This window comes from Heloderma suspectum, chromosome 4, assembly GCF_057233095.1.
Source record: "Heloderma suspectum isolate Gila_16-S chromosome 4, 16-S_ref, whole genome shotgun sequence".
Taxonomy (NCBI): domain Eukaryota; kingdom Metazoa; phylum Chordata; class Lepidosauria; order Squamata; family Helodermatidae; genus Heloderma; species Heloderma suspectum.
This window is the reverse complement of record NC_139461.1, coordinates 273,788,325-273,815,662: the sequence shown is the minus strand read 5'-3', so window position 1 is coordinate 273,815,662 and position 27,338 is coordinate 273,788,325. Positions and strand designations below refer to the sequence as shown.

The 27,338-nt window shown below is 43.8% G+C and overlaps 1 protein-coding gene across 2 annotated transcripts in view; it reads right to left on the bottom strand.

Moving 5' to 3' along the window:
• Positions 1 to 990: 990 nt before the first annotated feature.
• Positions 991 to 27,338, bottom strand: part of MYBL2 (MYB proto-oncogene like 2) — a 35,328-nt gene continuing 8,980 nt past the window's right edge. The window contains exons 8-14 of one of the 2 annotated variants that reach the window (XM_084853925.1): positions 25,860 to 26,252; positions 21,769 to 21,908; positions 19,435 to 19,534; positions 15,219 to 15,332; positions 10,356 to 10,472; positions 6,104 to 6,253; positions 991 to 1,765 (exon numbers count right to left, since the gene is read on the bottom strand). In XM_084853925.1, the coding sequence (XP_084710051.1) occupies positions 1,637 to 1,765; positions 6,104 to 6,253; positions 10,356 to 10,472; positions 15,219 to 15,332; positions 19,435 to 19,534; positions 21,769 to 21,908; positions 25,860 to 26,252 (1,143 nt within the window). In that variant the 3' untranslated portion in view covers positions 991 to 1,636. The remainder of the gene's footprint in view (positions 1,766 to 6,103; positions 6,254 to 10,355; positions 10,473 to 15,218; positions 15,333 to 19,434; positions 19,535 to 21,768; positions 21,909 to 25,859; positions 26,253 to 27,338) is intronic. The other variant, XM_084853926.1, reaches the window with a different exon arrangement.

The following is a 27,338-nucleotide window of genomic DNA, read 5'->3' as shown; positions in this document are numbered from 1 at the left end:
GGATAAAATGGAGGAGGGGGATTATGTATACCCCTTGGGTTCCTTAAGGAGGAAAAAATGCGAGATATAAACATAATAAATAGATCGTGGGTAAAAACTATTCCCAACAGACAACACAACAACCCTTAACCCATCGTTGGTTACTGTGTTGCCCAAACCCAGTCCAAGGGTCATTTCACACATTATGCAGAGATAAGCCTGGGTTTCCCACTGAGTGTGGACTCAGCTGAGTGTGTGGTCAATCACCGCTCCCTGTCTAGTGTGCCTGTGTGATGCAGCTGTTAGTGAACACATTTGTCATTAGTGTATCACCTGGAAGGTTATGTAGCAATGCAATTGGTTCTACAGATCACAGGTTTGCAATACATTTTAGGCACCTGGTTCACTTAACAATGTTATCGTCATAATGACTCATTCTGCAGGACCAATTGTACTGCACAACCCGTAACACGACCCTCAGATAAAGATCAAGCCACAGCTGATAAACTGGAGTGTAGTATAAAACCGATAACTATGTTGCTTTCAGATCTGTCTGCTTCAGGCCAGACATGGTCAAGCAAGGGGTATAAACCCAACCTTGAAAACCTGTCCTTAACATGACTGCACCAAGTACAGCAGGACAGAGACAAATCTTGCCTAAGCCTTAACTTTTCCCACTGGGGTATGTGCCTCACCTTCATTCACATATGTGATTTATACCCACATCCATGCTGGCTGGGGAATGGTGGGAGATGTAGGATGTTTTTCTGTCTAAACATGTATAGGATTGCACCTTAGATTTCCTTCTACCATAGCAGGTGTGAATAAAAGCTGATAATGCTTCCAGCAAAGCACAGACCACCTCTCTTAGGTAACTTGCCTGCTCCTTAGATATAATCATGCTGCTGATCTGGAGCTAAGGGTTGGCATCAGCACCATCTAGTGGACCTGGAAACACAAAACACTCAAAGCTAACCACAACATATAAACATAGCAATCAACACCAGATTTAAATAAAGGCAGTGATTTTATTATTTTTAGACTGCAATGCTTTGGGGAAGAGGTTTCGATGCAAAAGACCACATTACAGTTCATTCAGTCTAATGACCAGATTGCAGACACTTCCAACTGGTGACAGGTTTTCTTCTTCATTCGGTTCCAGTCCACTGCTGGTCAGACAAAAGCTCCGAAACAGCCAGGTGAAATGGCCAGGGATTTTACATAATTATGCACTTAAGGTTCCCAAAGTAAAACCATATCCAGAAATCCAGGGCTCTCTCTTCACCATAAATGGATTCACCCTTTTTCTTCCCTCTTGCAGGTCAGTTGGAGGCAAGGACAAAATAGCTGTCAATTTCTGAGTATGGAAGTGACAGGGGAGATATGCAGAGATCATTGAGAACAGGTATGCCTTGACTCTAACAACTCAGGACTTTTGCCCAACTCCTGACATTTATTCCATTATAATAAAACATTTTCTACACGCTGTCTTAGAACCCAGAATTTAGAGCAATTTATGAAGTACATCGATTGCAGAGATCAAGGGTCACAAAGAGGGGCAGTATTTTCTTGCTTAAGAGGATAGTCTTATGTCTTGTCTTCTTCCTCTCCCCACTTCCATATAAAAATCAGAAGCTACAAAAGTTTACAAAGTTTTTCAGGATAAGATTAATGTCCGCGAAGTGGGATTCTGTTTCAACACACCCAAAACCTGTCGAGCTTTGTCTTGCATGATCAGCTGATCTTTAGAACCACCACAAGCCACTGTTTTCCAAGCACTAGACATCTGAGGAAGAGAGAAAAAGCAAAGAAACACTTTAGTAACACACTTGACAAGTGGGAAGATTAGGGAAAGCTTCTTGATGCAGGTTTATAAATAGCCTCTCACCTAGGGCAAGTCAGAATTGGCTCCAGGTGATCAGGTAAGGAAGCATTAGTAAACAGGTAAGAATGAGTCACACACACCCTGCCCCCCACAAACTGTTGATGTGCTACAAATCGTTTAAACCAATGATGGATGGATGGGCAGGCAGGCTAGTAATTTTTGTGAACATCTAAAAGGCGTTAATAAGTACAGCTGTGTATGCCACCCCACAAACATTCCACACTGGAAATCCATATTATATGCTTTCCAAGAGCCCCTGCAACACAACCAATTCATTTTCCTGTTCACTTCCCCACGTCCCCTCCCACCGAACTGCCAAACCATGCACAATTTTAGACAAGACTACTGTGTCCTTTCCTTGGCTGTTTTGTCTCCAAGGTAAGCTCTTCCCTGCTATGGGGCTGCCTACTGTATATGAAAAAGAATAAACCAACATTCTGAACCAAGTAAAGCTAAATTTTGACAACCTGCATCCCTTATTCAGAGTAAGAAAATGTGCCTGTTTTGCATTATAAATTCATATTCTGCTCATCATGGGGAAAAGCAAGGCATTGTAGGGCATATTCAAGTGGGCTTCATGGGGCAGAAAGGGGAGCAGGGGGGATCATAGTTCAGTTGGAGAGCACATACTTTACACATACAAGGTCCCAGGTTCAATCCCAGCTAGTCAGTACTAGGCTAGATGGATTAATACTCTGACCTGGAAATCCTAGGACCAGTAGGAACAAGAATCAGAGTCATTCACACAGCAGCCACAAATGCATCTGTTGGTGGTCATTTGCAGTAAACCCCAGTGGCATCACCCCTCTACAGCCACTCCAAAATCTTATGGACCAGTACAGCTCTCTTTGTTGCGTGTTTTTTAATATCCAAAATTCAGGGAACCCAATGGGCCAGTATGCATGACACAACAGCCCATCATGGGTTAATTAACCCTCAAGGAGCTGCGGAGCATGCCGGCCGCCACGATGAATATGCAACCTCCGATTAGGGTTATCGTGTCGTGCGGACATGGCCAGCGGGGGTCTTTTTGAGGGCTAAACAACCCTCGCATAACGTATGGTCTGCTGTAGGGTTATGCGTGGGTGTTTAGCCCTCAAACAGCCCCCACCGGCTAGGTTTCAATATGACAACCCCCAGTTGGAAGTTGCATATTCATAATGGCAGCCAAGACACACTGCAGCACCTCGAGGGTTAATGAAGGGCTGCTGAGTTGTCTGAACTGGGTCAAAGATTAATTCTGCGGGACTTAACATAATGATCAGAGGGTATATGTGATCATTTGCAGATGTGGTTATGACGCACCTCACGAAAAGCTTTTAAGCCACTTCGGTGTGGCTGCCAGTTGTCTAAATTCAACTCAAGACAGACAAAAATTGCAATGAGCGGGTTAGAAGAAATTACTCCCTCAGGTTCATGCTGTGGTAAGTAATCGTCATCAATCAGGAACTGCAGATAAACACCCCTTTTTCATCTTACCATCACCTGCTTTTTTCAGCACTCTTTTTCTTCTTCGTTTTTACAAAAGCCCCAGTTTTCTGTACTCAAATAGTTTATTGTTATAGCTTTTGCCAAAGATTAAACCAAACTATTCTGTAAGTTTGTTATTTACCAGAATCACTTTGAATATCCTATGGCAAGAATGAGCCAGTTTATGTACCTGAAAAATTAAGTACCAAGCAGTATCAGGAACAGAAAATCTAAAGGTGCTACTGTTGAGCAGCATCACATCACCACAGGGAAAGTAATTTACAAGTAAGAATCCTAATCCAGTTACCGGCAGTGATGTAGAGCAGAACATTTTCCAAAATTGAAAATTTCCTGGAAAATTTCTCAGTGCTTTATTTTTCCATGGAAATTTTTTCATTTCAAAGCTAGAACGTTTTCAGGTGATTTTCCCTAGCAATTATGTGAAAAAATAATTCATGTCATTGAAATCTATACATGTCTCAGTGAGAAATGGAATTAATAAGTAGTGACAGTGAAACTAAAGATGCTCCAACAATTGAGGGTGTCCCAACTGCTGAAATAAATGAGTGAGTGGTTGTCAACGTATCATGCACAGTTCTTTGGGTTGTTAACATTTATTAGTATCTTAATAGTTTTCAATACTTTTGATTTTTTCTTAAATTTTAACAATGTAAGGGAGGTACATGCTATTGTCTTTACACCTTTACAAGTATTCCAGTAAAAATGTCTACATAATATAATATTTAAATCACATTAAGTGTGCTTTAATTTCCCCCCTCAAATACTTCAGGTCAAATACTTGTGCAATGGACAAAAAAGATAGGGTACATTTTTGAGCTTTGTTGTTTACTAAATACAAGTGAGATAAACATGTTAAATTAAAACATTCTCTAGAGCATCAAAACATTTTCCAAAGCAAACTGAAAATGTTCTGGTGCAAATTACCATATGCAAATTAACTTGCATAGGAACAGTTTCCAATTCAAAATTGTTCAGAAAACCCACATTACTAGTTACAGTTATAAAACAAGTCAAAGATGGGGGGGGGGGGTGTTCCTGGTTAGGATGCTGTGAAATACTGTTATCTTCTGATAGGGACAGATGTGTCTTGCAAGTGGTTTCTCTCTGCACTGGGCAGCACAAAAAATTAAAAATAAATGATCTGCATAAAATGTGGTCAGGATATTGGTAACCATCTTCTCTAACGGTGTATGTATAGTCAGCCTATCTGCTGGTTTTATTATTTGAGTTAATTTGTAAACTTTAGAAGTGATTTTGTTTTAGCTTGTACATTGTACAACATTGCCATATTACAAGTTAAAACTGTTTGTTTTTGTTTTCTGATATTGGCCATTGTTTTGCAATGGCTAATATCACAAGCAAATAAATAATAATGAAAGACTGAGAACAATGATACTGTTTAAATATGTGTTCCCATAACATGTGGCCACATCCAATTGTGTAGCATTTCCAAGTTTAAGAAGATAGGTGCTGTCACTAAACTGACTCAGAAAATGTATTGGAGTGGCTGGGAAACCAAATTTATGAGATGAGTAAGGGGAAAAACAAACAAACAGCACAACAATGTATTTGTAGGATAGACATGAGATTTTTAGAATGGGAGACAGATAATTTGCAATGGTTTTATTGGAATTTGGCAAAGATTATATTGGCAAATCTGAGGTTGTTGATAATTATCAACAACCTCAGATACGCAGATGATACCACCCTAATGGCAGAAAGCGAAGAGGATCTAAAGAGCCTCTTGTTGAGGGTGAAAGAGGAGAGTGCAAAAGCTGGTTTGAAACTCAACATTAAAAAAACGAAAATCATGGCCTCTGGCCCCATCACTTCCTGGCATATGGAAGGGGAAGAAATGGAAGCAGTGACAGATTTTATTTTCTTGGGCTCCCAGATCACCACAGACAGTGACTGTAGCCATGAAATTAAAAGACGCTTGCTCCTTGGGAGGAAAGCTATGGCAAACCTAGACAGCATAGTAAGAAGCAGAGACATCACCTTGCCGACAAAGGTCCGTCTAATCAAAGCTATGGTTTTCCCAGTAGTAATGTATGGCTGTGAGAGCTGGACTATAAGGAAGGCTGAGCACCGAAGAATGGATGCTTTCGAACTGTGGTGCTGGAGAAGACTCTTGCGAGTCCCCTGGACTGCAAGGAGGTCAAATCAGTCAATCCTAAAGGAAATCAACCCTGAGTGCTCATTGGAAGGACAGATACTGAAGCTGAAGCTCAAAATATTTTGGCCACCTAATGCAAAGAGAAAACTCTCTGGAAAAGACCCTGATGCAGGGAAAGACTGAAGGCAAAAGGAGAAGGGGACGGCAGAGGATGAGATGGCTAGATAGCATCACTGATGCAATGAATATGGACTTGAGCACGCTCCGGGAGAGAGCGCAGGACAGGAAGACCTGGCGTGCTATGGTCCATGGGGTCACGAAGAGTCGGACACGACTGAAAGACTGAACAACAGCAACAACAATATTGGTAAAATATGGGTCACTGAGATAGCTGGTAAAGAATGGTTGACCACACTCTAACCAATTACTAAGATGGAAAGGATAACTGCCATAACCTATTCACAAACTCAAAAGATAGATCTTATAAAAACAAACAACCTGTAACAATGGTGCCTAGTTCCTAAGGAAGGCACTTCATTCACAAACCTAGAAGTGGCAGGTTTTAGTACCACAAGCCCATCAGAACCCCAGAACCCGCAATCTAAGAAGTTTCCACAGCAGACGATGCTTACCAGAGCAGGTGGCCTGTATTTGCTTTGGATTCTCCTGGAAGACAAGACCTTCTCTGCCTTCACATGCACAAACCCTCTGTTGAGCAAACTGTTGTCACTCTTGCTGCTCGACAAAGAAAGGTTTAGGGACTGCGAAAGGAAGTTCACAGACTGCAATCAACCAAAGAGAAGAGCAGTAGTTACAACAAAAGGTAATGCTCCGATTGACTTGCCCGATTTCCCTCCAAACCCCTTTTTTAAAAAGAGGGGGTGCGCTAAAAAGCAAGCATTTAATGTAATTACCACAGATCTCTTATCTTTCAGTGATGGTGTAAGCTTTCCAGACAAAAAGAAGTCCTGGTTTGTAATGATTCATTTGCACAATGATCAGAATAAGCCTCGATACCCTTTATCCATCTGCTGCACTGCCTGGCATCATCACTGCCAGTGGGGCTCCATGAGTAAGGTATTCCATAACTATTACTTTGGAGTAATGGAAAAGATCATGCTTGTGGCATTCCTCCACAGTCATAATCATGGAGTGCCAGTGGCAAGGATGGTAGGCAACACGGCTGATGGATATCGGTATCAGGTTTATTGTTCTGCTCGCTGCACAAACGAATCATTAGAAACAAAGACCTCTTTCTCTAGAAAGCTTACACTAGAGGTGGGCAACTTGTGGTCCTCCAGTTGTTTTGGCCTACAGCTCCCATGATTCCTCACCACTGGCTATGCTGGCTAGGGCTGATGGGAGATGTAGGCCAAAACAGCTGGAGGGCCACAAGTTGCCCACCCCTGGATTTATATCATGGTTCAAAGATGAAAGAGGGTTGTCTTCCAGAATCTGGAAGTGGGCTTCGGCCATCTCAGTAAACGTTTACAGAATCCTAACAATTTTAAGTTTCTAGTCAAAATGGCTGTGGAGGAACACTTGGAAGGGCTGCATCATGTTACATTTTAGGTGTGGGTGTGAGCATTGCTATTTTATCATATCTTTGGGGAGTACAAACTAGGAGGCCATAGTCTTTCCCCCCACCCCGTACCCTTAAGGACCCATACTTGTGACCCCATTTGTGATTTTTCATGAGTCTCAGTTCTCCTTAAAAAGGAGTCTCTAAAAACCATAAACTTATTTATTACATTGCATTTTTATACTGCCCAATAGCTAAAGCTCTCTGCATGCTTCACAACAATTAAAACCATGAAATAAAAACCAATAAAATACAGACAATATAATATAAAAGTTCAAAACTACAATATAAAATTAAAAATAACCAAACAGAAGCTAGCAGCAGTGCAAAAATCTAAAATACAATACCAGATATAAAACAAACTAAGAAGTAAAATGCCTGGGAGAATAAAAAGGTCTTCACCTGATGCTGAAATGAGCACAACAGAGGCAACAGGCGAGCCTCCCTGGAAAGCTCATTCCACAACTGGGCTGCCACAGCAGAAAAGGCCCTCTTCTTAGTAGCCACCCACCTCACAATGTAGATAGTTGGCTTCTTTCTTACAAACTTTGAGATGAAAAATGCACCCTATTCCCCATGGCTTAGAAAAAAAATATAGTATTTCGTATGTGCTAACCTCAAGACTCCTCGTAATAGATCATTAATATTCCCATTTTATAAATCATTACTGGAGGCCAAGATACTGCTGGTTGTCCAAGTCCACATAGTAAGCTCATGAATAAACTGGACTTTTAGTTCCAAGACCAAAATGTAACAGCTGAGAGCCATTCCACACATTACACAGGATGAGGGGTAGACTGCAACATTTCAGACTGCAGATGGCAGGTCATATTGAAAACCTCCTGCATGAAGTATGCATGTTTACTAAACATCCTATGCATGTTTAGGCAGAAAAAAGTCCTACAACTCCCAACATTCCCAGCCAGCTATGCTATGCTGGCTGGGGAATCCTGAAAGTTGAAAGACTTTTTTCTGTCTAAACATGCATATGACTGCATCCTAATCCTCTCTCTCTTTCACTCGTCTAGAAACTATAGGCAAAGTGTGTTGTTGTTTTTTCATGAAGTGAAGCATTCAAATATGCAACTTCCCACCTGCGCTCTGAAGTAGTACAGTCCAGAATTCTTCCACCACATTCTATATATTGAGCAGAACAAATCTTAAGATGCTTAAACTGCAGTCACGTGCGTGCATGGTCGGAGCTGATTTAACTCAATGGGACTTATTTCTAAGTAAATACGCACACCATGTAGCAGTTCACAAGACAATTTCTGCCCAAGGCTTGGCAGCACTGCATATAGATCCGGAACCCCGACTGTAGATGCTAACGTAATCCACACTTGCCTCAACAGGTTGGAGCCACAACGAAACCATTTGGCCATATAGCTCCTCATCAACTCAACAAACGAAACAGTTCAGGAGAAGCAGAGGTTTCGACTATTGCCTTCTTGAATTATTAAACCGAATTATTGTGGCCTTGAGGAAGGTTTGCACCAAAAGGTGTTGGGCATTTTCCTATTTAGTTGAAGTTCCACATAATTTTTTTCCCCCAGTACCATCGTTAGGTTTGGAGTTTTATTCCTCTTTTGTGTTTCCAGCTGGCTACCTGTGATCAACCCAGTCAGAGAGAACACCCAGCAGGTTTTTACCCTCCTTTTGCCTGCAACAATCTGAGCCTTTCGTTCACAGACTACGTGACGCGGTTGCAAAAAGCAACATTGACCAAAGGCACTCCCTGCTGCAGCTCTACCGAGGCCAGCTCCGTTACACCATGGAGGAGAACAAGGCACCGCCTCGCAATCTGAAGCACTGCAAAACTGCATCTTAACAAGTCAAGAATCAATTACTACACAAGAATTAATTAGGCACAAACACACACGGCAATTATTTTAAAAAGCCATGTGGGATTTGTGGGATTATGTTCTTTTGTACTACGGTTCCAAGGCAATTCATTAACATAGACAGGTATTACTCAACAACTCTCACCAATATGCTTAATTGCACCTGCAAAAAAGGATGGTCACATAAGGTGGCAGCCGCAGGGCAGTGTTTCATTAGCATTTCCAGTATCCAGCATTGCAGGCGCTTGCAATGCAATTTGAGTATTTCATTCTCATGTTATTTGCCTACACTCCTATTATGCCTTCAGCACCCGGAAGAGGGATAGAAATCCTTCTCACAATGGGCATGTGGTCCAACAACATTTTACGGGAAATGGCAAGTCTTTTGCCAGTCCTGGAAAGAACCCAAGTTTGAAGGTTGTTAAGAGTTCCTGGAGTTAAGGACATCTATTTTATGGAACAGGAACGTTTCAAAAGTGTACATGTGTGTTCACATGCAGCTGTGCATTTATTTATTAGTTACATTTATATCCTGCCCAAGGCAGGGTACATGATCCTCCTGTCCATTTTATCTTCACAACAACCTTGTGAGGTAGGTTAGACTGAAAGTCAGTGGCTGGCCCAAAATCACCCAGTGAGATTCATGGCTGAGTGGGGTCTCGAACCTGTGTCTCCCAAGTCCCAGTTCAACACTCTAAAACCACTACAGCACAACAGTGTTTCAGGGGAATGGTGGTACAAGATCTTTCACCCAAGAATTCCCAGGACTGTCTACTCCAACTCAAAGCAGCTCTCAAGTCTCTCATAGAGGTTTTCCTTAGGGTGGCTACTGGATATTCCACTTAGGCCTTCTATATGCAATGCATGGGCCTTATGTCCACAGCTAGGATGACAACATGCGGGCATCCTTGGGCCAAACTAGACAGGACTCAGCAGCAGTTTCCTGACTTTTTCTCCCCTCTTACTGAAATAAAGCCGCAAGGTGGGCTGCAAATTAAATTGGGCCAGTGGTGATAGGGAAGGGGACTTTCCCACCTGCACTGGGGCAGGGGGGTATTAATGTGAAAAACAGCTGACAGGGCAAGCATTAAGCACCCCATTCCCCGCTGCTGCTGCTTTGATCAAATTCGCAGCCCACTGGAGCTACATTTTACATACATAAAACAAACCACCATAAGATTGATCAGGTTTCTCCAACATCTCATTCAGTTTTTCCTGTTCAAAGCTTTTATTCACAACCATGAGGACCAGAAACTTGTTTTTAAAATGGAAAAAACAACCTTGAGAATTTCAGGCGCCAAATTCTGTGCCTTCATAGAAAATCCAAAGAAAAAAAGACAGTCCTGTAGAATGTAAACAGCTCACAAACACACTTGTACATATATGACCTTAGTATGCTCGACAGGCCCCCATCCAGCTGCTTAAGTCCACTCCCCAACTCTCCATCTGATCATGGCTCACCTGAGTTCTTTTGAAGCAAACAGGTTTGCTCATGGTGGAAACTGTCAGCTTCAAGTCTTCATCCATAATATCTAAGGCAAGGGATTTCCTGACCTTCTTAATGGGACTCCTGTGCAGCTGGAAAGGCAAGAGAAGAAGAATATTTAGGGTCTAACAAGCAGTAAAAGCAGAAAGTGAGATTTGGGGATCAAGGTGCATCTCATACTAATTTTAAAAGGCAACACTCATACTAGCTGCATTCACACATAACTCTAAGCCTGGTTTGCATTAACCATGGTTTGTTGCTGGCAGACGAGCAAGCAAACTGTGGCTTGTTTTCCCTATTTCTGGTTTCTCTCCCAGACATTTTGCCAACCTTCAGAGTGTTTCCATTTTCAGTCTACTTTTGTTGGGCACCTCTGTTTGAGGACAAAGAGCAATGCAAACAAGCCAAGGATAAGCCATGGTTCTGGGTTCAGACATCACAAGGCATGATTTAAACAAACCAGACTCTGCAAGCCGGCAACAAACCATGGCTCCTCTTGGTGGTTTGTAGCTTGTTAACAAACCATGGTTTGTTTGCAGGGATGGGTTCAGAAACAACGGCAACCCAGATTTCACCAAACTACACCCAAGGCTTAGTGTTATATTCAGATAAGGCCATTGGGAAGCTAAACCACCTGGGCATCCATATGTTATGGAGACTGAGTTTATTTGAACACACTTACGACAGACACCTTCTACACTAATGTTGAGCACAGGAAGCTATTAAGGCTATGCTGGTAACACAGACAGCTGAGCAGTTCAGGTGTACAGGCTGTCAAGAGATACAACAGTGGCTACTCCCAATGCAGCATGGAGGACTTGGGAGAGTTAAGAGCAAATCAAACCAACCCTCCCAGCACAAAGGTGGTTAATGCAGAGGTTGCCAGCTCCAACATTTAATCCCCATGGACAAAATATGGCTTGGGCCCCTGGGCTAGTGCCCTAAGCTCAGCAGAGATTGCTGTAAACAGACAGTTCAAGTAACTGTCTGGGGCTTTTGAAGTGTCCTTCCCAAGATGTCAAGCCAAGCATACAACGCCTTCAGCAAATTCCAGACTGAGAGCCGTGTCAGTATGTTACATCCAGCACTAAAGAGCGCCTCATGGCACTGTGAAGACTGACAGATTTATCATGGCATATGTTTTTGTAGACTGGAAAGCTGATGAATTGGGCTCTACTCCACAAAAGCTTGTGCCACAATAAATCTGCTTGTTTTTAAAAGATGCTGCAAAATGCTTTTTTGTCAACAGTTTTAGCAAGCACTTTAGGGCACGGGTCCCAAACTATCTCCCAAGGAACCCATAGACTCCTCAGAAGGACAGGCAGCTTGCCGCCACTGCCGATCTTCCCGTAAGTACAGCTGCAGAGGAATGCTGGCCCGACAACCCTGTTTGCTGCCCCACCAGAACAGAATGTGTGCCCTACAAGAGCTGGGGGTAGATTCCTAGCTTGTGGGACCTACTGGGTTTTTTAAAAAAACAAATTAGAAAAGGGAGGTAGGTTGGAGCCAAGTACAGATTCATTAATAATAGTATATATAACTCTTTTTGTGTTTAATAATTTTATTTGTTTTATTATAAATACAAAATCCCACATGTCTGTTTTATTACGCTACCAGGGTTTTTTTTTTTTTTGGGGGGGGGGGGGAGAACCTATTTCCTTGTTACTTCTCCTACATTGGGTAGAAAAAAAATCAATTAAGAACATTGGGTGTCTCCTTGACTCGGAGTAAAAGGGCTGAAGCTTTGCGTGTCAGTGAGGACAACTGACCAAAGTGGAGGCAGACCTCCTGAGGAGTTTTTCAGTTCCAACAGGTGGAAGCTGGAAAAGGTATAACCCCAGAGCAGGAAAGTTGCACCCATCAGCTAGAATCAAGAGCAAATATGAGTGGTAGGGGTGGAGCCAGATGCAAGATGGCATCTCAGTGGGCAAAGCCAATTACCTACAGCACCTCAGGAGCTTAGAGCGAAATGACCTGCATCTACAAGTACAAATCTACACCCAACTTACTACAGACCAGGGGTTCTAACTGCCTAATTTTGGGGTGGGGAAAGATTTTTCTTGCTGCTTTTCTTATACAACTGGGAGTCAGAAACCTTTGCTGAGCTACTGCAAATCATCCAGTGATCTACCAGCAGATCATAGAATCATAGAATAGTAGGGTTGGAAGGCCATCGAGTCCAACCCCTTGCTCAGTGCAGGTATCCAAGTCAAAGCATCCCTGACAGATGGCTGTACAGCCTCGTCTTGAATGCCTCCAGTGTGGGAGAGCTCACTAGCTCCCTAGGTAATTGGTCCCATTGTCATATTGCTCTAACAGCCAGGAAGATTTTCCTGATGGTCAGCCGGAATCTGGTTTCCTGTCACTTGAGCCCATTATTCCATGTCCTGTGCTCTGGGATGATCGAGAAGAGATCTTGGCCTTCCTCTCTGTGACAGCCTTTCAAGTACTTGAAGAGCGCTATCGTATCTCCCCTCAGTCTTCTCTTCTCAAGGCTAAACATGCCCAGTTCTTTCACTCTTTCCTTGTTGGACTTTGTTTCCAGTCCCCTGATCATCTTCATTGACCTCCTCTGAACCCTCTCCAGCTTGTCTGCATCCTTCTTAAAGTGTGGTGCCCAAAACTGGACACAGTACTCAGGATGAGGCTGAGTAGAAGGGAACTTAATATTTCATGTGATTTGGAAGCTGTACTTCTATTAACATAGACCAAAATAGCGTTCACCTTTTGCAGCCACATCACATTGTTGGCTCATATTCAGGTTGTGATCCTAATCAATCTTCTGCCTGCCCCTGCCCTAGATCACACTGCAGGATCCTCTAGAACAGAAGCAGACAATCTGCTGCCATTGGCTTAATTTCAAAAGCCCCTTGCAAGTAGTAGGTTCAGACCTCTGGCAAGAGCAATTTGAACAAAGATGATCAGGGGACTGGAAACAAAGCCCTATGAAGACAGACTGAAAGAACTGGGCATGTTTAGCCTTAAGAAGAGAAGACTGTGGGGAGATATGATAGCACTCTTCAAGTACTTGAAAGGTTGTCACAGAGAAGAAGGCCAGGATCTCTTCTTGATCATCCCAGAGTGCAGGACACGGAATAATGGGCTCAAGTTACAGGAAGCCAGATTCCGGCTGAACATCAGGAAAAACTTCCTGACTGTAAGAGCAATACGACAATGGAACCAATTACCTGGGGAGGTGGTGGGCTCTCCCACACTGGAGGCCTTTAAGACGAGGCTGGACAGCCATCTGTCAGGGATGCTCTGACTTGGATTCCTGCATTGAGCAGTGGGTTGGACTTGATGGCCTTGTAGGCCCCTTCCAACCCTACTATTCTATGATTCTATGATCCCCCCAAGAAAAGTGGCTGGCAGAAAAAGAGAGAAAATGTGTGGCCCCACCCGCCTTTGGCTCAGGGCACCACACACCACCAGCATATGGCCCCGGACAGACTAACTGCAACGGAATGTGGCTTGTGACAAAAAAAAGATCCCCTACCCCTGAAACTCACTGGGCTTCCACAGCTGATATGAGAAAGACTCAATGAAGACAGGGAGTTTAAAAACCACGTTGCTAGAGTTTTGAGTTCATGCTCTAGAATGAATTATATAACAAAAGCCATTTGCTTCAACAGGAAAATGAGTTTTGGTTGTGGTATGTGTGTGTTTTAAAGATAGCATTATTAGAGAAAGAACACCACTCAGAATTAGTGGAGGCTGGTAGCTCCGATGTCAGTGGGGTGGTGAATCCGCTCTGAGTTTCAGTCAGAACTCTAAAAGAGCTATCCAAGGTGCAAAGCACGGCTACCTTTGCAAAGCACGGCTTGGATAGCTCCTTTAGAGCAGTGGTCTCCAAAGTGGGGTACGTGCACCCCAGGGGGTGCACAAGACGATCCATTGGGGTGCACGAGCCCCTGATAACTGAGCAGCCTCCTGCTGCCCCGACGAGCTGCCATTGTGTGCCATGATGGCAGTGGCAGAGGCAGCAGGATGGGACAGGAGTCGAGAGGGAAGCTCCACGGCATTTCTCTCTCAGCTCCAGTCCTATCCTGCCTCTGCTGCAGCCACCGAGAGCAACTGCGCCAGTCTCTGCCAGGCACAGCAGATGAAGCTGTGGCACCAGAGCAGCTGCGATTCTGCCGAAGGAGAACAGGAAGGAGATTAATGCCTCCCACTCTCCTTTGGCAGAACGAAGCCAAGAAGAAAGCGCGTGCTATGACAACTACATATGTCAGCCATTAAAACCAAATATCAAAATAAACTGAACTTAGAACAAGACCTTTGAATTGCTGTATCACAAAGTGTTAAACCAAGATTTTCAAAAATAATGAAAAATATTCAATCACAGTGCTCACTAAATAGTAATATATATTTTTTTTAGTGAGAGCAAAAAGGGGTTTTGTTACCATTAAATACAATTTCAATTTTTTTTAAAATATTGTTTATTTCATCTTTATCTCATCCTTTTTAATTTCTATTTTTTGTGTATGTTTTATAATGTACTAATATATTAGTACAATAGTACGTATATATAATTTATAAATAAATATGCATATATTGAGGGTATATGCTAAAAAAAAATTGACTGATGGGAGTGCTCGATCAAAACAGATTGGAGACCACCGCTTTAGAGTTCTGACTGGTTATGACTGAAACCCGGAGTGGATTCACCACCCCACTGACATTAGGGCATCTGCTGCTCAGAATGTGTCAAATCCCTGCAGCACCTTCACGGTCTTCCACCCAACAATAACCCGGCCTGAGTTTGCATATTTCAAGGGTTATAAGGATGATTTTAAAAAGGGCTAACATAGAAGACGAATGCTCAATGAGACACTTACGCCCTGCTTTCTCTTCTGCTTCTCTGGCTTCACATCATCTTCTATGATCAGCTCAATCCCGGTCTCACTCCGTAGTACCTCTTTTAAGTCCTCTTCCAGATTAGGTGTTTGTGGCTGCCGTTAGTGATGCAGGGGAGAAGAAAAACAGCAGGAAGTAGTTAGGATCACAGCAGCAGCAAAAGCTTGGAGGTATTCAGTCTCCTAAATACACATATATACTTCCCCAATGGCGTCCTCACCCACATATGAATAGAAGACTTGGAGGGGTGGGGGTGGCAGGAGGGCTTCCCAGAGACGTTGGGGGTCGCAAAGCTAGAACATAACAACTGACTTAGACATGACATCTACCATGTGCGGCAACTGTTGTGACGCTTTAGAAGATTGGGGGCAACTGCAGTCCTCAGCCTAATTTCAAAAGCCTTCTGCAAGCAAGCAGTACAAACCTCAGGCAAGAGCGATCTGTCCCTTGCCCAGCAGTCTGCGGGGCAGTGGCAGAAAGAGTGCGCAAAGGGGTGGCCCTACCCACTTTGGGCTCCAGCCCCTCCCACCACCAGCATGCAGCCCCTGACAAACTACTCCTGTGGGAATGCGGCCCTTGACAGAAATAAAGGTTCCTCACCACTGCTTTAGACGGTGCTTACCCCCATGAGCTGAAACTTAGAGCAGGGGTGTGGAACCTCTGGGCCAGTGTTCAAATCTGGCCGTGCAGGGGTCCCCAGAAGGCCATTCCCCCTTCCCCTGGCCCCACACCCTGACCACTGAACATTTCGTGGTCTCCCAGCTTTTGTGCAGCTTTTCCCCCCTTTCTAAAAGGTTGAAATAGCTTTCCTAAGCTTAGTTACTCCTGCGGAAATCATTTGTGATCGACTGGCAGGCTGTAACAAATATATTACAATGAGGGTCGCATCTTTTGCAGTAGCAGCTCAAAAAAACCCATGATAACTTTTTAATATTATCTGCTGTGAATTGCCAAGGAGATCGCTTGCTACAACATAAAGCTGCATGAGCTTGTCCAGTGTGTTTGTTTGTTTGGTATATTTCTGGTATATAAAGCTGTTTTTTTATTCTCAGCACCAGTTTTTAATGAATTTATTTGTTTTAACATTTGTATGGCTATTCTGTTTTATTGTGGCCTGATCTTAGCATTTTTACTTTCTTATTTTCTATTTTTTGTATAGCCCCCGCCCCCGGATTCTGCTTTTAGGTATTCATTATTTGATGTTTTCGCTTTGGGCTTATGTTATATATAGCTGTATTGTAAGTTGTAAAGGCCTTTTTGCTATGGACAAATAATAAACAATATATAACAGCTTCGTTACTGGCAGGAAGAGCTTTAAGCTAAGATGCAGGACCAAAAATGCCAGTGTCTTTTTTTTTTTTCTGCCGAGGCAGCCTTCCCTAAAGTGGCACAGCCCATATATTATGGACTACAACTCCTATCAGCCCCAGCCAGAATCGGGGATAATGAGAGTTGGTGCCCTCCAGGTGTTTTGGGCTACATGTTGGCAAAGACTGCAGTGAGGCAGGAACCAGCAACTCTGATGGCATGCAAACATTCTGATACACAGGGCAAGAGCCTTTACATATCATAGCCACCGCATGGATCACTACCATAGATAAGGGCTCTCTGCAGCGACACAAACAGGGCTTTGTGTTGAAACTGGGCCCTTAAGCTGGAAGGATCTGGTGTTGAAGAGACTCACAGGGCCCCCTCTCCTCAGCTCTCATGGTTTCCCAAGAATACACATAAGCTCAAACACAAGGGGAAAGCCAATATGTAGCTTTGAGGAAAGAGCTATGCTAGCACAGCTGAAAATTGCAACAGCCTCAGAACTATAGGAAAATCAATGACTTCATAGTATTTCTTCCCCCATTTTATTTAATTAATTAATTAATTAATTAATTAATTTCTATACCACCCAATAGCCAAAGCTCTCTGGATGGTTCACAAAAATTAAAACCAAAAAGCGCAGGATAAAACACTATAAAATATAAAAGCATTAAAACCACAATATAACAATACAACCAGAATAAAACATAGCACCAATGCAGAGATTTAAAATACAGATTTAAAACACAACAGCTAAAAGACTAGGAAGCCAAAATGCCTGGGAGAATAAAAAGGTCTTCCCCTGGCGCCAGAAGGAATACAACGTAGGTGCCAGGCAAACCTCTCTAGGGAGCTTATTCCACAGCTGGGGTGCCACAGCAGAAAAAGCCCTCTTCCTGGTAGCCATCTGCATCACTTCCTTTGGCAGGGGCTCACGGAGAAGGACTGTTGAGGATGATCTTAGGATCTGGGCAGGCACATATGGGAGGAGGCGATCCTTCAGATAACCTGGCCCCCAACCGTTAAGGGCTTTGAATGTTAATACCAGCACTTTGAATTGGGCTCGGAAATGGACTGGCAGCCAGTGCAGCTGGAAAGGTACTGGCATAATGTGATCTCATTGGCCAGTCCCTGTTAACAATCTTGCTGCCCTATTTTGGACTAGCTGAAGGTTCTGGACAGTTTTCAAAGGCAGCCCCACGCATTGCAGAAATCCAGACAAGAGGTTATCACAGCATGGATAAGTGTAGCTAGGCTATCTCTGTCCAGATAAGGGTGTAGTTGGCATATCAGCCTAAGCTATAAAAAGTGGTCCATGCCACTGAGTTCACCTGTGCCTCAAGTGTCAGTTCTGGATCCAAGAGCACCCCCAAACTACGAACCTGATCCTTTAGGGGGAGTACAACCCCCTCCAGAACAGGTCAGATATCACTTAGCCAGGCAGACAAACCACCCACTAACAGTACCTCTGTCTTGTCTGGACTGAGTTTCAGTTTATTGGCCCTCATCCAGTCCATTATCGTGCCCAGGCACTGATTCAGAATAGCCACTGCCTCTCCGGAATTTGATGAAAGGGGGGGGGGGTAGGGCTGGGTATCATCCGCATATTGATGGCACCTCAGCCCACACCTCCGGATAAGCTCCCCCAGTGGTTTCACGTAGATGTTGAACAGCATGGGGGATAAAATAGAGCCCTGTGGAACCCCATGGCACAATTGCCATGGCACAGAGCAATAATCCCCCAGCACCACCTTCTGGAATTGGCCATCCAAGTCGGAGCAGAACCACTGCAGTGCAGTGCCTCCAACTCCCAACCCAGACAACCTATCCAGAAGGATACCATGGTCAATGGTATCAAAAGCCGCTGAGAGGTCCAGGAGAATCAACAGAATCGCACTCCCCCTGTCCCTCTCTCAGCAGAGGTCTTCCCACAGACCAAGACAGCTTCTGTTCCCAAATCAGGCTTGAAGCCTGAATTAATTGGATCTAGATAATCCGTTTCATTCAAGAGTGCCTGGAGTTGTCGTGCAACCACCTGCTCAGGCACCTTGCCCAGGAAGGGGTTGTTGGCCACCAGCTATAATTGCTAACATCCTCCAGGTCCAGGTTAGGCTTTTTCAGGAGTGGCCTGATTACTGCCTCTTTTAAAGCGGCCGGCACCACTCCCTCTCTCAAGGACGAATTTACAGCCTCCTGGCCCCACCCATCCCCTCGTTTGATGAAATAAGCCATGAAGGGCAAGGGTCGAGCACACAGGTGGTCGACTGGACTTGGCCAAGCACCTTGTCTGCATCCTCGGGCCTCAGTAACTGAAACTCAACCAATAGAAGTGGACCAGACAGTGCTCTGGATGCCTCTGCCATTAGATTATATTGTATATTAAGTACAAATATACAAAGCTAAAGGCCCCATAACTTCAGTTCATTGTTTGATATAGCATTCAGGAAAAGATGTGTAAAAATAGGGAAACCAAGTGATTCCATAGTAGAGAAAAAGAAGAAAAAAAACCAGCTTTATTCTTTGGTTTGTTGGAAGGTCACAATGAAACTAAGTAGCACAGTATTTGGGATCTATTTTGTTAATATATATCAAAAATAACATTATTCAGAGAAGCAGAAAGACATCAGACAGCCCAATAAAACTGACATGTTTATTCTAATGGAGAATACCTAGAATTAACATAACCCAAGGGCCTTTTTTAAAGCTTTTATATGACACATCAGTTCATTAGAGTAACATAAGGAAATTTCTGTTGAATACTGGCTTTTTGCTTAAGTTTGGGATCTTTCCTGGGCCCATCCCCTTGAGGTGTCCTAGGAGATCACAGCACTGGAAACACAATAAAACACAGCCTAAGAAGGATTTGGGAAACAGCTTAATACATACCAACGGCCTCATGGGTCCGTACTTCTCTAGCGCATTCTTGAAAGGTGTAGGGGTATGAGGTGTGTTGTCTGCTATGTATTTCTGATCAGGTGTCACAAATCTGGAAAGGCAAAAGAGGGGAAAAAGTTCTGGACTTTCAGTCCAAGGTTGGATTCAGCTAAACAGTGAGGCAATGACTTAGGTAATGAAGCCACCATAAGGCAATTTGGCTTGGAGCAATGAGAGTGAGTTCACTGGGAATACCCTTACTTGTTACAGAACCCCTATTCACTCATTGCCCTCCATGCATTTATTTTATAAATGGAAGGGGCAGGGCTGCACCTGCTAGACCTGCCCCCAGAACAGCACGCCTTGCTGGCCTCAGCCCCCAATGGCCACATGTTTAGAACATCTGTAAGGGGGACCGTCTACATGTAGCTTCTCATGTCGCTGGGAACCCCTGGATCACACAGGAATCCTGATGGCCTGAGCACTTCTACAGCCGCAGGCACATAGGTTCCCCTTTACCCTCCACATTGCCAGAAGGAATTATGTCAGGGGCATATGGCAGGAATGATGTGAAACTCTGGATATAGCCAGTGATCATAGTCCCACTACCCTTCTAAGCAGAGAGTAAACGCATGGAGGTCAACAGATGGCCAGAAAAGTGATAGGACTGCAGTTCACAGCCCCTCTCCATCCTTTCCTGGAACTCCTTTGTAATGTGGGACAAGTCAGGTGACAATGGATTGTGGCTCCCATGAGATGGGTCAGAGCATTCACACGAACCATCAGCACACCAAACAAAAATCACCCAGTGGCCAGTGACATGGGTTTTCTGGAAAATTCTGAACTTAAAAAATTTGCAATGTCGCCAATAGGGTGCAAACCAATTTAACAGGTGTATAAAACTAAAAAAGTATACCATGTTAATTGTATGTCCCAATAAACATAAATATTTGAATTGAAATATTTTGATTGATTAGGGAAACAATTAAATAAAGCACACTGTGCAATCCTATTCTGTGCTATCCTATACATATCTACTCAGAACTAAGTCCCACTGAGTTCAAAAGGGCTTACTCCCACGTAAGCAAGTGCAGGATTGCCACCTTAATGTGGTTTAAATGTTATATTCAGATAAATTCAAATATTTATGTGGAACTTACTTTTACTGGAATACTTGGGAAAATGTAAAGACAATAGCAGGTACTTTTCTTACATTGTTTACATTTACATTAATTTTACATTTACAGAAATAAACCAAAGGCACTGAAAACTTTTGGCATACTAATTTTAGCACACGCAAAGAGCTCTTCAGGGCAAGGCTGCTCACTCAATCATATGGAACGATCCTGGTCACAAATAGGCAATTTTCCATGGAAAAATTAAGCACTGGAAAGTTTTCCAAGAAATTTTCCAGCCCACGTCACTGCCACTGGCCACGTCAGCTCTTGTTCGAATATATCCTACATAGTAGTAATTCACTAGTATTCCCTCACACACTTCCCAGTTCCGTAACAAGTGGAATTTCAATTGTTTTTGCTTCAGGCCACCATTCAAGTGCAACTCCCATCATTGCCAGCCAGAATAATCCAATATGGCTATAAGAATTACCAGTATACATAAAAATGCAAACACGTTAAACAATGCCTGAACTCCAGCTAGACAAGGGATCTTAAAATCTCACCTTGCTCTCCTACAGCTAAATCCCAGTTTGCCCTTAGGTCACAGCCTTCCCCTGGAATCAATTCCTTCATACCACTACAAACCTGTGGCTACCAGAAATACTGGACGCAGAGAGAGAAAGAAGTTTCTCCCCGCAGGGACCTAACGTCTCAGAAGGACGCGCAGAAGTAACAGCCTACAAGTACACTTTCATTCAATGAGAAGTAACAGCACTTTCAGTGATAGGCTGGGTTCTTGAAAAGTTCAGTCTAGTGCAAAAGAGGGCTGGAACGTCACCACTACCCTGGAAATGACTATGAAATTATGGGAGTGGGGAGCTGTTGATACCACATTACTCTGTCCCATTCTCTCTTGTAGAAATTCAGTGGGGCTTACAGCGGGATCACAGTGGGTTCTCATGTACATCCGTTTGGGGAATTGTTTTGGGGGTTTGGAGAATTGTTTGGAAAATGTTTGGGGGTTGGACTCGATGGCCTTGTAGGCCCCTTCCAACCCTACTATTCTATGATTCTATGATCCACAGCGTCTTAGCTTGACCACTACTATTATAGGATTAAGTGTTCTCACGCCCATTGCTACGCTCAGACATAGCCTGTGGAAGCCCAGACCTTCCTGACTGCAGGACACAAGCTGAGCTGAGAATGATAGGAAGAGAAGAAGACTTACGCCGAGTTTTTCTGGAGCAATGGTGTCTTGTCTCTGTGTAGTGGGGTAGTCACTATCACTTTCTGGCTGCACACAGGTGTGGAAGTTAAGGAGGGATTCTCAAGGTCAAGAGTGTCTTGTTTGGTCCAAAAATTCAGGAACTACCAAATCAAGTGAATAAATAATAAAAAAAAAGTGTCACCACAGATAAGGTAGAAGAGAGCTCACAAAGGGGTTTGGTTCATCTTGTTGAATTAAGAAATGGATTAGTTCACAAGCATTTTTGAATGATAGAAGATGACAACACAGGAAGACCACAATCATTTTCCAAGATAGACCACTCAAGAAAAAGGCAGTTTTAGGGGACAATCCCATGCATGTTGAGACAGAAAAAAGTTCCACAATTCCCAGCATTCTCCAGCCAGTATGCCTGGCTGGAGAATGCTGGGATTCTAGGACTTTTTTTTCCTGTCTCAGCTTGAATGGGATTGTGCCCTTGGTGTCATTCAGTCATTTCTAGAGCTTCAGGGTTGAGAAGTCTTCACAAATCCTGTATGCACAGTGGAGAATGCCTTGCAGAGCTTCCTGTCCCCTCATAGAGATACTGGAGTCTTCCTTCCTTGTGTGGTAGAGCACACGGCTTTGCACAGATGGTCCACTGTTTAATCCCGGGCATCTCCAGACAGGGCTGTCTAAAACTCCAGTGAGACACTGCCAGTCAGTGTACACAACCTGGTGTCCTCCTGATATTTTGGACTGCAACTCCCATAATCCCTGAGCATTGGCCATGTTGGTGGTGTCTCATGGGAGCTGCAGTCCAAAACATCCGGAGGGCACACAGTTGCTTACCTCTGGTGTAGGCGATACTGAACTAGATGGACGAATGGTCTGACTCGTAATAAGATAGTTTCCTGTGTTCCCCAATAGGTTTGTCACTTTGGAACGCCTTCAAATTCAGATCTCTTTTGAAGGGCATATCCAGGATGTAGAGGAAGAGGAAAGAGCAAAAGTGAGAAGAAATGATTTCCCTTTATCTTTCCCATCTTCGTTTTTGTTTTCATCATACCCACCCATAGTTATCAGTGTGTTTACATACTACGGCAAACATGGCTACATGACCTCTTTGTCTCTGTGCTAATATCTCAGCAATGCCCCTATGGTAAGGAGTCTAACCACTGTGGCATCATAAAGCATGAACACGGCATCCTTATTATGAAAACATTTCTGGGCAGCAGTCTCTTAAGCTCAAGGAAAGAAGTTAAGAGTTGCAGACTTCGCCACTTGCGCTGTTCCCAGGCCTTGACAGCGTTTCCATCAGTACTAATGCAGGGAGAGAATCGGTGCCAGCTGATTCTCCCCTGCAAATGCCTTCCCAGATGTTTTTAGTCCTTTTTTTCCCCTTTCCAGATGGGCTCTGAAACTGTAAGTAAGCCCGGGAAGGGGGGAGAACTACCTCAAGGCAGGAGAGAATGGGTGGGCATACTAAGGGCTAAGCACCCCTTTTCTGCCTCTAAATCAGGTGTGAGGCCATAGCTCAGTGAGACAGTACATGACTGCAGTGGAGGCTGGTGGCTCCGATTTCAGTGGGGCTGTGCATCCATTCTGGGTTTCATTTAGAACCAGCCAGCTCCTTTAGCGGTCTGGCTGGTTCTGACTGAAACCCAGAATGGATGTACAGCCTCACTGAAATCGGAGCCACCAGCCTCCACTGTATGGCTGGTATGCAGAAGGTCTGATGTTCAATCCCAGGCATCTCCTGACTAGAGAGCTGCTACCAGTCAATGCAGACACTGCTGAGCCACATGGACCTTTAGTTCCTTTAGCGCAGCAAAGGTTATAGTCCTTCATAAATGACAACAACACTAACACTGGACTTTGGCACACAGGGCATTCCTAATCAGCCACAACACAGAACGCAATTCTCAGCGAAGACCAGCGTGAAATCAGAAATAACTTAATTTTAGCTTTGATTTCAGATCTGCCCAGGATGCGTTTCCAAATCCTCTGAGCTAATCCTCTCCAATAGCATGAAGGCTCTGATACCTCCAGTAAGTATCTTGGCCTTCAGGAACAAAGAAGCTGACAGTACGGTTTTACAGCAGCAGGTATCCAGTAACCATCCAATACCTTTTTAAATTTACTTTATTTGTTTTTACAACATTTATATACTGCTCTACATCTAACATGATTCCTGAATGGTGAACAATAATAAGAAACAGGAGAAAATAAAAATATGGAATAAAGATATTTAAAACTAATTTGTGCCAGTAAAACTATGACTGATCAATCAGGGAAGGCTCGTTTAAATAAAAATTGTGTTCAGCATGTGCTGAACACACAACACCACTGGAGCCCGCCTGATATCAACTGACAGGGAGTTTCCCAGAGAAGGAGCCAGTACACTAAAAGCTATACTCCAAGTGGACCCTAAACGGACTTCAGGTCCATGTGCAACTCATCTGATAGCCTCAGTGACCAGGCAGGCTGATAAAGGAGAAGGCATACTCTCAAATCCTACATCTAGGCTTAGTTATCAGTACAAACATGAAATACCTAGGCCCCTTTCTATCTCTGAATTATGATTTATGCCAAGGCCAAAGAAGCCTAGGCAGCTATCACTGATCAGTAGTTCCCTTTTATAGGCAGACATTCGAAGCGATCAATAAGGAGCTCATAAATGGAAAGACACCTCCTCAGGAGTATGTGGACACCTGATAAGAGAAACCTGAACAAATCAAAATCAAAGACCAACCTGAAGCTGTTTTACAGTTTATCAGGATGATGTGACCCAGAATGGTTTCCCATTGACATTTAAACACACAGAAGGGTTTCAACACACCAGTCCCATATCCACACGTAATATGGAAATGTTTTATGTATCTGATGCTTGACACACATGGAGCTCTTGGCCTAACCCGATCTTCCTTGGAAAACTGTATACATGGCTGCTTCCAAGTTATATAATTAAGGGCACAATCCTATGACTGACACCCTCGATGCTCATAAGCCTCCAAATTCGGAGGCTTACAAGCATCCAGTGCAGAGTGGGAGGAACGGTGGAGGTGATTATCACCTCCGCTGTTCCTCCCACTCTGCATTTTCACTGGAGGAGCTTTTTTGCCCGTCCAGCTGCAGCGTTCCAGAAGGGGAGGGAAGGAGTCTGGGGAGGTCTCTCAAGAGCCTGTCTCCTGACCTCTCCAGTCTCCTCCCCTCCACACCCACCAGAAAACCCTCCTTTACCCCTCCCAAGGTTGAGTTCCTGGAGAGGCAGCCAGTGCAGTTCTTTCCATGCCAGCAGCGAGGAGCGGGGGCTGAATGCTGATTTCTGGATCTGAGGTCAGATACTATTTCCAACCTTGGATCCAGGAATCCAAAATATCCTATGGCTGTCTAGAAGCCATAGGATTGCTCCCCCCATCCCCATGTAGAAATAACAGAAGAGTAACTTCCATGACTTAAAAAAAACATAATTGAAAAACAGGCTCTAAGGCAATTTTGTAAATATACGTAGGAGTGTATGAGAATTTCATTTGTGCTCACAAAATAGTTGAACAAGCCCCGTTCACAACCCCCAATGGAGACACAACCAGGAGAAGGTGTTCTCCAAAAATGTTTGCAAATTGTCAAGCTTGTGGTCGCATTCAAAAAATGTGCAAATTTTTATCAAACAAACTGTTCGCAATTGCACAATTTAAAAACTGCACAATTTCACACTGTAGTCTATGGGGGGAAATTGCACAACTTTGGAAAATACGCAGATGTTTTGCACAATTTTCCTGTTCGATTTGCACAGTTTTCCATTCGCACAGATCAAACAGATTGCAAACGATTGCGGTAAACAAGACAAGAAGATCGTCAAGCTGAGGTTCAGAGAATCTGGGGGAATGCAAACGTCACTTGTTCACCCATACCTACCGGTAAGATTTTGACTTCCACAACTCAAGTGAGCAGTTCCCCATGTAAAAACAGAAGAGGCTGCAGCCAGCCATGAGTAAATGGATGACATCACAAGAATACAAGAAGGTGATTTGCCACAAGGTAAAGTATTGCATGTAAAGTAGCCGCAGTCTCATTTTTGGTGCCCACCCATTATTCACTTGACACCTACTCACCTGGGAGGGGGAGAATGGCAGCGTCTTAACAGGGGTGCTCTTGACAGGGGTGCTCTTAGGTGTCACACTGTTACAGGAGTCCAGGAAGGAGAGACTAGAACCGGTGCCACCCCCTGAAACCGGCGAAAGACTGATCTTCCTCTTCTTCTGCCGCTTAAGTACAGAAGGTGGTGTGCCAAAGCTCACGTCCGTTCGCGGGGAGATGGGGATGAGTTCGCCCTTGCTGCCTTTGCTCAAATCCGAAATGGTATGGCCATCTAAACGGTACTCTGTCACATTCTGCGAGGAGGAGTAGGGCTTGATGGATGTTTGCCTATCTGGGCTGTTGCTGTTACTTGCAGACAGATCATCAGGCAGGTCAAACTGAGAAAGATCACACCAGCCATCTGGGTCCTGCCAGAATAGAAAAACTGATAAAAGGTCTCGGACAAGGGTAAAACTGCACAGAAACAATGCTGGGAAGGGAAGAGGTGGCAGAATAACTCAGTACTAATACTTAAATTGAATTCTGATATATTAAATGCACAACTCAGTTTTGGAATCAGTTTTCTTCCTATATACAAGGGGTGGGCAACTTGTGGCTCTCCAGATGTTTTGGCCTGTAACTCCCATCAGCCCTAGCCAGCATAGCCCATGGTGAGGGATGATGGGATCCGTGGCCCTCCAGATGTTTTGGCCTACAAGTTGCATACCCCAGCTGCATATAGTCTTGGTATTATTGGGCCTCCCTCTCAAGTGACTCTTTTAAGAGAAGGACTATAACAGCGGAGTTGGTACAAGTCTAAATTTCCCTACAAGCAAACACCATCATTTCCTCAGCACCCTGAATCAAAATATGCAACACATCATAGAATGGAGATCTGCAACTAATTGTTATTTTTTATTTGTATAGGGTTGTCATACTGTGTGAAACTTGTCAGCTACCACATTCACATTAAGACAAAGTTTTCACAGATACATTACACCTTATTGCAGACCGTTTTAATTCACAACATGCCCAACTAGAAGTTACCAGGGGTCCCCAACCTTTCTGAGTTAGTAGGCACATTTGGAATTTTGAGAGCATTGAGGGTGCTTTCATAAAAAAGCTGCCTGGGGTGGCGGGGCATTTCTCCATTCATAAAATGGCTGCCATGGTGGCCAGGGCTGATCACAAAATACCCATTTCACAGAAGAAAAACTGGTCAGACTGGAAAAAAGTAACTTGCCCAAGAACCTCATTACAAAGCAGATGTGGATGCTGAGCTCCAAAACACAAAGCCTAACGATGGCACTGAACCCAAATAAAGATGGCACTGGACAGCAACACTTCCCTTGAAGCATACCGACCTCCCAGTTAAAAAAAAAGTTTAAGATGGAGACCCCAGAGTTAGCCCCTTAAATCTCACAGTGGGCTTCAAAATCCATGCACAATACTGTGGAGGGAGAGCCATTGCATATGGTTTTTTTTTGTCTTCCAGCTTTCTACGTATACCAATG